The following is a 13,359-nucleotide window of genomic DNA, read 5'->3' as shown; positions in this document are numbered from 1 at the left end:
TTATTTTGTTAATCCCAGATATGAAAAAACCTGTGTTTTTAGAACTTAAGTTTTCTCAAAAGGATATAAACATATCCTATCACTACTCCAACATGCATAAAGCAAACACGCTAATAACTTCACTCTAGTTTAATACAAAGATTGCTGATACTTAATATTATTAAAGCAAAAGGATTATTGCAGAAGTAAGTTGTTACCTACCAATAAACAATCTAGCATCAACATTTGGGTATTTTCCAAGAAGCTTCTTACATACATCAATGGCTGGATCATCATGATCTTGTACACAAAGGAGGACTTCATACTAGTCAAAGAACACATTTTATGTAAATTAATCTCTTACAAAAATAAGCACATTATTAGTATTTGCTGACTGATAAAAAGGCGTTAGGAAAAACAAGCAATTGTACACACACAGTTTAAAAGTTAAGAGAGTACTCATAATGGATGCAAACACTTATGGTATCAAGTGTTGCTTTAATTGAGCGCAGCTTCCCCCTGAACAGGGGCCTATTTGCAAGCAGAAGAGATCATGAAGGGCCTGGCAGCCCTCACAGCTGAGGGCCATTCCCAGATAGGCATGACCTGGTAATTAAACTGGATCTCAAGCTTCTCTGTGGCTCCGAAGCTTTACCAAATACTCACAGGGTGCCCAGCAGTGTAAACGCAACATAGAAAGCAAAATAAACACCCCCTCTGTTCTCTAGAAGCTTGGTCTCTGAATTTATCATTTCATGAAGGTGCTATCAGTTACGTATCAATTCCCCTTATGATCAATTTAAAGCACTTTCCCAAACTCTTCGCATGAAAAGGACAAAGGGAGTTTAGATTTTTGCTGTATAGTAATTTCTGAAATAAAATAGAATTTGACTAAAAATCTATCATCCTGAAAAGCACGGTTAGCCTTTTAACAATGAAAATACCCAGGGTTCTATTCTGCTCAGTAGGTTAGGAAGTCATTTCTTTGCACTTGACTGGTTTGGTCCGTTACCCTGGGATATTTATTTAAAGAAGAGAATACTAGGCCCCACTCTGACTTTTGAATTAGAACTCACGGGGTGATTCTGACATATAACCAGGTTTATAAAATCTTGAGCTAAACTTTAAGTTACCAATTAGTAAACTACTAAATTTTTAAAAAGTATCTGCTTTCACATACAAAGATGCTACTTCAATATTTTATGGGGTATTCTAAGTAGTAATTTCTTTTTCCAGAAGTGCTGCTAAATTCATGCTGACTCTGCAACAAATTTCCTACCAATCTTTTTCTAAAATGGGGTTGGCATTTTTAAGCAAAGGAGGGAGGTTAATTATGTCCATGAAAAAAATAACAAATCCATGGGTCCTAAAAAATAAAAAGAACTAAAGACATAACTTTTTAAGTGTCTAACATACAGGGACTAGCCCACGTAAAGGGGAAACTCAGCAAAAACTGGCAATATGGAAATTGGTGGCTGAGTATGAAAAGGGGCCAGGACTAAGGTCAAAGAAGGAGGTAATACGATTTTTTAAGTGCAAAAAAAAAAAAAAAAAGTTTTCTCAATAATTAAGTAGAGGGGAAAACAATGTATACTTCCCTCATACTTTCCACCTATTATTAGCATACATTCTATCAACTATCTACCTTTAATAATGACTGACCAAAATTGCCACTCAGGAGGTATCAAAACCAACTTTACAACTACCCAGTCTTCAGGGACCAGATAAAAATCGGAGGATGGGAAGGACACCACTCTGGCCCACACCCTTGAATTTCCCAAAGGGTTGACTCTTAGGTCCTATAAAGCATCAGTCATCCTTGCAACCTGACTCTCAAAACAATGTTTGGCTGAACCAGCCAAAAGGTACTGACCTTAACAATGAAGATCAGAAAGATTAAGTGACCTTCCAAAGGGTAAAAGTAACAACTGGCTTCCCTACTAGAGCAAGCTGTTCAGCCAGGCTTGTGGTAAAGAATTCCTTGTTTTTCCAAACACCGCATGGTTTCTTTAATGCTTTTATAATTTATGTTGTTTTGCAGGTATGAGCGAATACAGTGAAAGGGATATTCATAAGTGATATAATTCCATAAAATATAATGAAAAAACTTTGTAAAATATATGTTCTAGAAATGATTTCAAAGGAGGCAGAGTTTACCTTTCTTCAAATGCAAGATTTAAAATTTTTATTTTAGGGGCACCTGGGTGGCTCAGTCAGTTGTGTTCAACTCTTCATTTCGGCTCAGGTCATGCTCTCAGGGTCCTGAGAGCTGGAGTTCCACATGGGGCTCCCTGCTCAGCAGGGAGTCCGCTTGAGATTTTCTCTCTCCCTCTGCCCCTCCCCCCGCTTGTACTCTCTAAAATAAATACTTCAAAAAATTAAAGTTTTTATTTTTATTGATTATACCTCTTAAACTTAATTTTAAACAAAAATCAAAAACCTCCTGATTAGCCAGGGTACAAATAAAACTCAATTCACATTATCTAAAAAACGTTAAGACTCTTATTAAAAAAAACATAACTTTTGCTTGTTTCTGAAATTGAAAATGAAAATCATACCAAATAGGAGGTAAGCATTTCACGTATTTCCTAAAGTATGAGATTTTAACCAGGTGTTCGTTTTTTAGCTGTGATAATCACCTGTGTCTTCAGTTTGATCAAACATTTTATTTGCTAGGAATCTCTATTAGAATAGTTAAGTCACTCCAACTACCCTGCAACTGGCAAAACACAACATTATCAAATTGGTTAAAGGCTTTCTTAGTTAATACAAAAAAAATTTCTGAAATGTTTTTTAAAGACTGTGTTTATTTACTTATTTAGACAGAGAGTGCATGAGTTGGCGGGGGGCGGGGGCAGAGGAACAGAGGGAGAGGGACAAGCGGACTCTGCGCAGAGCCCAATGTGGGCTGGATCTCACGACCCTGAGATCATGACCTGAGCTGAAATCAAGAGGTGGAGGCTTAACTGAGCCACCAAGGTGCCCCTGGATATTTTTATATTATCTTAAGGATCGGACATAAGTATATATGTTCAAAAACATAATGTTTATTAAAAATATTACACTTTAAAAATATTTCAAGATAACATTTACTTTATAAATCTGAAAGGGCTACAAGATATAGTGAATTCCATTATAAATCGGTGTATTATGAATACATAAAGTCTAGAAATAAACCCCAGAGTAGTTTAGATAAGAAGGTTAGTGTTCCACAACTCTTTGGTAAGGTTACTATACAAATAGCTAAACTGGCTAATTTTCCCTTTTTCTTTTCAAACAGTGCAATGACTGAAAGGCTGAGAACAAGAGAGGTGTAGGAAATCCACAAACTGAGATTCAGCCCTTTGATATTTAAGAACTGAATATCTGAAACAGCAATAATGAATGCTACTTTTCAGTTTTTACAAATAAATTCAGATGCATACATAATATTAGATTTAGGTATATAAATAACATTAGAAAAACCTCACTGATAAACTTTGCACTATAGCAAACAAAATAAAACATCCTCTTAAAATAGAAAACTGTTTTAATGATATTAATCAATCATATTGCATATCAAGTAGAAATATCTTGAACTATTCTATAAATAACTACACATTTTTACAGAAAAATTTTATGATGATATTTGGATGACAGCAGAATATGAATTTTCTATAACAGAACAGATTTAAACCACAAATGCCTAGAACATTCTCTGGCATGGAGTGATTAATACACTTGTTAAGTTAATGCATTTATCCTTAGGATAACTTCTGAGTGAAAGACAGATGCCAGGAAGGAGATGTTTCATAAGAACACAGCTCTGAATTCAAAGTTTGGACAAGTAATATTACATACTTCTCTATTTTCAAGAAATTGTCTATACAGTTTTCCAAATTTACTTGGCAAATTCCTATCTTGCAGATTCACCACATATATTGTGCTTGGTCTTTTGATAATGGATTCGATTTTCTGTCTTCTCTAATTCTTTGTTTAGATCCTGTTAAGGGTAACTACACTACCAGCAAGAAAGAGTTCAAACATGGCACCGGACTTGCAACATTTTAAACCAATTCTGTATTTGCAAAAAAGACAAAAAACCCACCATTATTACCACAGCCTCACTCTGGTAATAACTCTGATCATTTAATTTAAAAACTCTTCATATGGCCAGAATTTACTAACATAAAGCTGTCAAGCCATTTGAGACATTGCTGCATCTTCCCTCCGCAGCTAAATCTCTCCCTAAAACGCCGTCTATGCTGACACCAAGCTGAGTGCTCAATTTTGCGGAAAATGAATTGTATGGCTTTTTCATTATTTTTTTCCCCCAAGGAATAAATATCAAAGTAAGTGGAGGAGTGCCTGGGTGGCTCAGTCCATTGGGCGGCTGCCTTCGGCTCTGGTCGTGATCCCGGCGTCCTGGGATAGAGTCCCGTGTGGGGCTCCTTGCTCAGCGGGGAGTCTGCTTCTCCCTCTCCCTCTGCTGCTGCTCCCCCTGCTTGTGCTCACGCTCTCTCTCTCAAATAAATAAAATCTTAAAAAAAAAAAAAAAGAAAGAAAAAGTGGATTGGGGCTCCTGAGTGACACAGATGGTTAAGTGTCCCAACTCTTGGTTTTGGCTCAGGTCGCAATCTTGGGGTCCTGGGATGGGGCCCCAAGTCAGGCTTCGAGCTCAGTGCAGAGTCTGCTTAATAAGACTTCCTCTCCCTCTGTCCCCCACCCCCCGGTCCATGTGTTCTCTCTCTCAAATAAATAAAATCTTAAAAAAAAACCAAAAAACCCAAAATAAGTGGATTGACAAGATATGTAAAGTACAGAAATCTTTCAGGGCAATTAGTATAGTAACGATTCTCACCAAAATTTAAACCCAGAAATTCAGAACAAGTACCAGCAGTAAATCTTGCATGTGTCCAAAATTAAATAAAATTTCTGAACTTCAACATGTTCTTTTTCCAGAATGGTCTATAATGTTCGGAATCAAATCAGGAGGAAAACCTTATGTCCAGAATGAAACTGGACATACTTCTGGAAAACAATGTTCACACTCGAAAAAAAGCCAACAGTAAAGTCTGCTGGGCCTGGCAGTCACACAGATGTCCCTTTCAGGACTACATGCCTCATGGGTGACATAAGCAACTTGTCTGTTCACACTTAGATTTGTGGAATTTCAGCAGTTTAACTTCAGTTTCTTGTGGAACATTTGCCACTGGGCTTGGTCTTTTAAAAAGCCAATAAAATGCTAGGAGGTCCAAGGTTTCCTTTAGATTGCAGGTCCCTAGCACTTTCCCTCCACTTTCTATATTTTCTATTTACACAGCTAACAAACAGTACTTTTATAATTAGTAAAGTTCTGAAAAAAGAATAAAAACAATCTCTTATATATGTGGTTCCTCATTTTATAAGTATCAAAACAGCTTTCTCCACAATACCTCAATGACGTAAGTGCAAAAAGAAGCAAAAACTAGAGCTCTTGAGATAATTTCAAATTGTAATAAAAAAAAAATCTTCATTCATTCAGAAGAAAACAATTATTGATTTGTCCCAAATGTTCAGGATTAATGGATACATATGTTCCTGGGTTATTTTTAGAAACTCTTTCTACAACTAAAACCCACACTAACTTCCGCAACCAATTCAATTCCATCATCTCCCAAGGACCCAACCTAAAAGTTCCATAACTAAGTTCTGAGAGTGGGTGAATGGGGATAGGGTGGGATGATTAAACAATTAAAATGTGACATCAAGTTTCACAAGGATAAATGCATGATTCTAGCTTAATAATAATCAATGAAATATTTAATAATAATGAGATTTAATTACCAATGAAAATATTCATTAAAAAATTCTCTTTGCATTTACTTACATAATGTGAGGTTTGAAAACCTTCCATTTTTCTAATTAATTTTATTTGTATCATTCTTCCTAAATTACAAAAGTACACTTTTTGCACTTTTAGTTTAAAAACATCAAGTATGTATCTTATTTTTTAAAAATTGCATATTCAATTTATTGGATACATACTGCGTGCATACACACACACACACACACACACACAGACTAGAAGAAAAATACATGACTGTTTTGCTTCAAATTAGCTTCAAATACCCACTTCCAAACTTTAAAAGCACTAATATAAAAACAACACTAAAAAATAACCAATTATACTCGTGTCCACATACTTAATAAGAGGTGTATTAAGGCTATTACATCTGTGTCTTCTCTATTCTTTTCATTGATGCTACCGAGAAAAATACGGGCTGAAAGAAAAGAAATAAAGAGTGTCACCCTAAGAAATGTGGTGTGTATTGTTTTCCTTCTCACAACCTGAGATACACTGCCCTAAAGAAATAGGAGGGGAAGGGTCTCCAAGTGGCAAAAACTATGGACAAACTGGACAGTCAGTGTAAAAACTGACACAAGACCTTGGAGGAAAATTCAAGGGACTGAATGATCAAGCAGGTAGAAATGTAAAGACACATTCAAAAGCGGTGTTTCAAAGAGGCAATTTAAAAAGCTGCAATAAAGCTAGATACATAAATCTCTTGATTTAGTAAGTTCTCCTAAGAAACTACAGGTGGAATATTAAAGGGAAGAGATAAAAAGAATACTGTCATCTCAAGAAAACCGGGAGTTCGCCAAAGGAGTACGTTGAGTTCACAGATCTACAGACTGTATAGATAAATGATACGAACAATACAATTAGGCATTAAAACCCAGAAAGATAAAGAAATTAGAAATTAGGTATGAGGAAGCCCCATCTTACTGCTAACTGTAACCTATTCTTGGCTCAAAAGCCAGATTTCTCAAGGGAATTTACGTTTACTTCTAGCTCTCTCGAATCTCATTTCAGACCACTAAACACTGTTTTTTCTTTCGCACTGCCTTTTCCTCCTGTCGTTCACATACAACTCTCATGGAACAAGATTTTTATATTCAAACTATCAGGGACTTAACAGTGTCTGAGTTCCAGGAGGTCTACTCTGGGATTTCTAATTCAGATGGACATGCAGGTGGTTACAAGGTTACAGAAGGAATCCGCACCCCTTCCTCAACCCCAATTCTGTCCTGTAACTGCTGCTATTGCAGCATCATTGTATGAGGCCAACATCATCATGCGTTTTTTTAATACCTCTACCTTTTACAGTCAAAATGCCTCTTTAAGGGTTTACCATGAGAGAAAAGAAAAAAAGAAAGAAAGAAAGAAAGAAAAGAAGAAAAGCTCTCACCCATTCCTAATGAGTACAAGGCTGTACTTACTTTGGGGTAATCCAATTCGAAGAATGTCTCCAAGTTGTTGATTAGGTTAGGATCTACCCCTTTCAGGGGCTTCAGAAGAGACACGCCTGGGAGCTTGCTATACGGCTGTTTGTCCGTTGCCTTCTTGTTGAGGTGTAATCGGCTAAAAAGCAAATGATGTTTACGTCATTTCTGCAGAACACATTAGTGCCAAATCTGTATAAAGTATGTGTTAAGCTATCAAGAAATTACTAAATTCTAAGTTTTAAAAAGCTATCTGAAAATGAAGGGATGTAACCAAATAAGCATCCAGTTTAGGAAAACCAGAACTAAGCAGAACGAATGTTCCAGTGAAGGCTGGAGCTGAAGACTGTTGTTTATGGCTGTAGTCTCAGTGCTTAGAGAACCATGCCCAGCAGAGAGGAGGCATTCAATAAATACATGGTGAAGAAATGAATTACAGTGTTAGCCCACATATTAACCACCCTTCCTCCCAAACTGCCATCACTGTAGACCAAGAACTATAACAACAGTGGGAGGAATCCCTATCTTCCCCAGAAAGAGAGAAATATAACCAGAAAAATCTGAGAAATTTCTATAATAAGCAGTCCACACAGCACACGACTGAAAGTACTACACTCCTGAGCGGCAAGCAAGAAAATGGGATAACTAGCAGAACTCCTGATATACACAAGATCAGAATGGCAGTGATGGGACAGAAGGAATTTGAAAGTAAGAAAAAGAAAAAATCTCACTGATAAGAAAAATGTCTATTAATGCCATTGGAAGATAACCAGTGCCACCAACACACAGATAAGTTAGCCGTTGTTCTCAAGCCAATTAGTGAGAGAATTTGCCCCGGTTAATGTTCGTGGTGTGACCACAAAGAGAAGAGATGCCTTTCAGCAGAGTGGTGATGTTTCTATTTTTTTTTTTTTAAAGACCTTATTTATTTGACAGAGACACAGCGAAAGAGGGAACACAAGCAGGGGGAGTGGGAGAGGGAGAAGCAGGCTTTCCGCGGAGCAGGGAGCCCAATGAGGGGCTCGATCCCAGGACCCCGGGATCATGACCTGAGCCGAAGGCAGACGCTTAATGACTGAGCCACCCAGGCGCCCCGAGGGGTGATGTTTCTAAAAGAAGTCACTGAAGTCTTTCCTCCTTCTCATAAGCAAGTCTCCAAGCACTCAACAGTAATTAGAGGTTAGAACAATCACGGGACCATGCACAGATATTTTAAGACACACCTTCTTCCACATTTTAACATCTCTGAAATCGATGGCGTCTTAACAATTGGTGGCATCCAGTGGCAGTCCTAAATTAGTAGCATGAAAACCAACCAATGAAACCTTCTAGAAGATCAAGAAAACACCAGCATCAATGCATCTTTGATTCCATGAAATACACTATTAATCTATGAATGACTTCTGAAAGTACACCACTAACAGCATGCAGAGCAGTTAGCCATGGGCTCAGGTTCAACTAATTAAAGGCTGGGATGTGCCACAGCGGAATATCTAATGTTTCAGATAAGGCCGCAAAACATTTTACAGAAAGAAAACAGGTTACCTACAACGGAAAAAATTTAAACCAGTAAGAGATTTTTTAAAGAACAAGATTGTATCAATATCCGATCTACAGCCCCCAAATACCGGAGAATAATGGGGTACCATTTCCGGTAGTGCCACTTGGTGTGGTTAGTGCATAACTTGCTTTTTTACTGGTCTGCGATAAGAAGAAATGGAGAGAAAGCGTTTAGAAACAGTTACAGCAATTTGACATTTCCATGCCATCCAAGCATGTGATCAGTATTTATTTTTATTGTAGTCTACCAAAGTATCAGTCCATGCCAGACTGGAAATATTTTAAAGAGCTGATCCTCTGCCATAGATAGTTTGGAAAATATTCATCTAGCAAGTTCATCGAGAGGCTGACCAGAGGTAAAACCATGATCTAAAATTTATATAACCACTGGGGCACATGGGTGGCTCAGTTGGTTAAGCGTCCGACTCTTGATTCTGGCTCAGAGGTCATGACCTCAGGGTCATGGGATTGAGCCTGCACTGAGTCTGGTGCCTGCTTAGGATTCTCTCTCCCTCTTCCCCACCCCCCATGCACACGTATGCATTCTCTTTCTCTCTCTCTCTCTAAAAAAAATAAAATAAGGAGTGCCTAAGCGGCTCAGTCTGTTAAGCATCCGACTCTTGATTTTGGCTCAGGTCATGATCTTGGATTGTGAGATTGAGCCCTGCATGGGGCTGAGCATGGAACCTGCTTAAGATTCTCTTTCTCTCCCCCAACACGCCCCTCCCCCCGCCACTCTCAGATGCGTGCATTCTCTCTCTAAAAAAAAATAATAAAAATAAAATAAAACAAAATTTATATGACCACTATTCCATACCTAACAAAATGGTAGACTAGATGTCTGGAGAAACCTATCCAATACAGAACATACAGACTGCTGGAGAAAAAAAGTTTATATATTTAATTGATTGACAGTAATATCCACATGGTTCAAATCACTGAAGATATTAAACACAAAAGAAGTCTCCCTGTCATCCCTGCCCCCCATTCTCAGCATTATTAGTTTCTTACTCATCCTTCCAGAGACTTTTTAAAAATGCATATACAAGCCAACACACATGCACAAATTCTTACATATTTATAATGTTTAACATAGATGCATTAAAAGCTTGTTTTAAAATACATAACTGAACTGTTAGGAAAATAAATGAAACCTCCCAGGTCAGAAACAAGGAGAAATCTCTGAGTGAGGGAATGCTGACTGGCCCCAGGGACATCTGTTGGTGGAGACAAGCCTGAGACAAGAATGAGGGAACTCTGTTCTGTCCACTGTGTATAAATATGGCATCTCTGAAAGGCAAAGTAGAAAAATGCTGACCCACGGTGGGAAGATGGGGATGCTCCCTTCTTGGATTCACTCCTGAATGAAGTGGAATAAAAGGAAAAAAGTCTTCCAAGAGAACACCCAAACACATGGGTTTGGAACCCATAATGCAAACTACCTGTGATGCTTGAACAAAACCCAAGGGAAATAAAAAAATCATAATCACTGACACTAGAAACTCAATAGACAAGTAGGACAAAAGAATGCATATACAGTTTAAAAGAGAACTGGAGAACTGGAATCTAGATTTGAAGAAATTATTCAGGATGTGGCACAGAGAGAATGGGATGGAAAGACACTGAAATCATGGAACAGTTTGAGACATGGGAGGATAAAACAAGAAGGCCTGATATCCCAGGAATTTTTTCATCTCTTCCCACTCCATGATCTTTAAGTGCTATTAAACTTATCAAAACTTGCACGAGGTCATGCCAATACAGAGAAACCCAGACCACTAACCCATTGATTTTGGCAAGTCTTTAGATTAAAAACAATAAGGATAACTTAAACAGTGTTAAACAGTCTAGTATTGATTCTATTCCCCCCCTTCCCTTCTTCTTTATTAAGACATTTTAGTTTAAGACACATAGATCAATGGAATAGAATAGAGAGCCCAGAAATGGGACCCTCAACTCTGTGGTCAACTAATCTTCGACAAAGTAGGAAAGAATGTCCAATGGCAAAAAGACAGTCTCTTCAACAAATGGTGTTGGGAAAATTGGACGGCCACATGCAGAAGAATGAAACTGGACCATTTCCTTATACCACACACACAAACAAAGACTCAAAATGGTTGAAAGACCTAAATGTGAGACAGGAATCCATCAAAATCCTAAAGGAGAACACAGGCAGCAACCTCTTTGACCTCAGCCGCAGCAACTTCTTCCTAGAAACATCACCAAAGGCAAGGGAAGCAAGGGCAAAAATGAACTACTGGGACTTCATCAAGATAAAAAGCTTTTGCACAGCAAAAGAAACAGTCAACAAAACCAAAAGACAACCGACAGAATGGGAGAAGATATTTGCAAATGACATATCAGATAAAGGGCTAGTATCCAAAATCTATAAAGAACTTATTAAACTCAACACCCAAAGAACAAATGATCCAATCAAGAAATGGGCAGAAGACATGAACAGACATTTTTCCAAAGAAGACATCCAAAGGGCCAACAGACACATGAAAAAGTGCTCAACATCGCTTGGCATCAGGGAAATCCAAATCAAAACCTCAATGAGATAACACCTCACACCAGTCAGAATGGCTAAAATTAACAAGTCAGGAAACGACAGATGTTCGCGGGGATGCGGAGAAAGGGGAACCCTCCTACACTGTTGGTGGGAATGCAAGCTGGTGCAGCCACTCTGGAAAACAGTATGGAGGTCCCTCAAAAAGTTGAAAATAGAGCTACCATATGACCCAGCAATTGCACTACTGGGTATTTACCCCAAAGATACAAAGGTAGGGATCCGAAGGGGTACGTGCACCCCAATGTTTATAGCAACAATGTCCACAATAGCCAAACTGTGGAAAGAGCCAAGATGTCCATCGACAGATGAATGGATAAAGAAGATGTGGTATATATATACAATGGAATATTATGCAGCCATCAAAAGGAATGAGATCTTGCCATTTGCAAAGATGTGGATGGAACTGGAGGGTATTATGCTGAGCGAAATAAGTCAATCAGAGAAAGGCATGTATCATATGACCTCACTGATATGAGGAATTCTTAATCTCAGGAAACAAACTGAGGGTTGCTGGAGTGGGGGGTGGCGTGGGTGGGATGGGGTGGCTGGGTGATAGACATTGGGGAGGGTATGTGCTATGGTGAGTGCTGTGAATTGTGTAAGACTGTTGAATCACAGACCTGTACCTCTGAAACAAATAATACATTATATGTTAAAAAAAAAGAAGATAGCAGGAAGGGAAGAATGAAGGGGGGGAATCGGAGGGGGAGACGAACCATAGGAGACTATGGACTTTGAGAAACAAACTGAGGGTTCTAGAGGGGAGGGGGGTGGGGGGATGGGTTAGCCTGGTGATGGGTATTAAAGAGGGCACGTACCGCATGGAGCACTGGGTGTTGTACGCAAACAATGAATCATGGAACACTACATCAAAAACTAAGGATGTAACGTATGGTGATAAATACAACATAAAAAAAAAGACATTTTAGTTTAAATGCTAATACAGATGTACCTTCTATCCTTTGGAGAGCTTTTCATATCAAGAATGCAGCATTTTATCAGACACATTCTGACTCACCCAACAGCAATGAAGCTCTCTCCGGGTTTATGAAGAAGAGAACTGGTTAATACTAAATCTGAAATTTCTACTCAAAATAACTATAACCTAAACTATATCATAGGACCTTTAAAAAAAATTCTCATTTGTGTTTCTCCCATATCTATCTCTCCTCCCCCACCCCCCAATATTTTCATTCCATACCCCAAGGAGTCACCTTGTGGAGTATACCCTAGGATACAAGAATCCTACTTCGGAGAATATTGTTTCGATTTATGTAACAGAACTGACAAAGCCCCTTGTTACAAATTAGGTGAAATGTTTATCAAAAACAGTAAAATATCCACTAAGTCACACACAAAATCACTCCGCACTGTGCTCAGCACACAGTGGGCTCCATGCCTACTTAGCATTCCCTTGTTGAACAATCATTTTTGAACCCCAAATGTACACTAGGCATTACCTTGTGCACTGGTGGTAGAGTGAACAGGGGAATTCCCGACCATCAGGGAGCTGCAGTCTAATGGGGGAGTTGCACACACATATATAAGCTCTTCTCCGTATAAAACTTATATGTATAGTCAACCAAGCTATGTTTTAAAGCGAGAAATATATTAAGTTGGCCTGCCACCCAGAGAAATGATGCAGGGGGATGCCTTAGCCGTAGCCAGTGTTTTGTAAACACATCTGTATTTTTCAAAATATGATCAAAAGCCCATTTGCCCAGAGTCTCAAAAGTGGCCTGAGTGATGGAGTCCTCCAAGTGGGGTGTCTGTGACAGGGTCTACAAGGTTTACTGGCTTCAAGCTTTGGTATCTGGTTTCTAACTTTGGTATCTCAGGGCAGGGGTTCTGTATTACTTAGAACGGACTTGAGCCCACTGCACCCACACATTGCACAGGCTTTATCATGGGTGCCCATTTCTACCCTGGGCCTAGAGCAGGTGACTTGCTTTCTGTCGGGATCCTTTGTACAATACTTTCTCAGTTTCAGGTTCTACACTGGA

At 38.6% G+C, this 13,359-nt stretch overlaps 1 protein-coding gene across 1 annotated transcript in view; it reads right to left on the bottom strand.

Annotated features, from left to right (window-relative positions):
• Positions 1–13,359, bottom strand: part of UGCG (UDP-glucose ceramide glucosyltransferase) — a 40,100-nt gene that overhangs the window by 11,990 nt on the left and 14,751 nt on the right. The window contains exons 2-3 of the mRNA XM_045882927.3: positions 7,222–7,363; positions 202–304 (exon numbers count right to left, since the gene is read on the bottom strand). Coding sequence (XP_045738883.1) covers positions 202–304; positions 7,222–7,363 — 245 coding nt within the window. The remainder of the gene's footprint in view (positions 1–201; positions 305–7,221; positions 7,364–13,359) is intronic.

This window comes from Mirounga angustirostris, unplaced genomic scaffold (genome assembly GCF_029215605.1).
Source record: "Mirounga angustirostris isolate CCGP_5_RB_7025 unplaced genomic scaffold, mMirAng1.0.hap1 SCAF_15, whole genome shotgun sequence".
In the NCBI taxonomy this organism is placed as follows: domain Eukaryota; kingdom Metazoa; phylum Chordata; class Mammalia; order Carnivora; family Phocidae; genus Mirounga; species Mirounga angustirostris.
The sequence above is the reverse complement of the archived record's forward strand: the minus strand, read 5'-3'. Positions and strand labels throughout refer to the sequence as shown.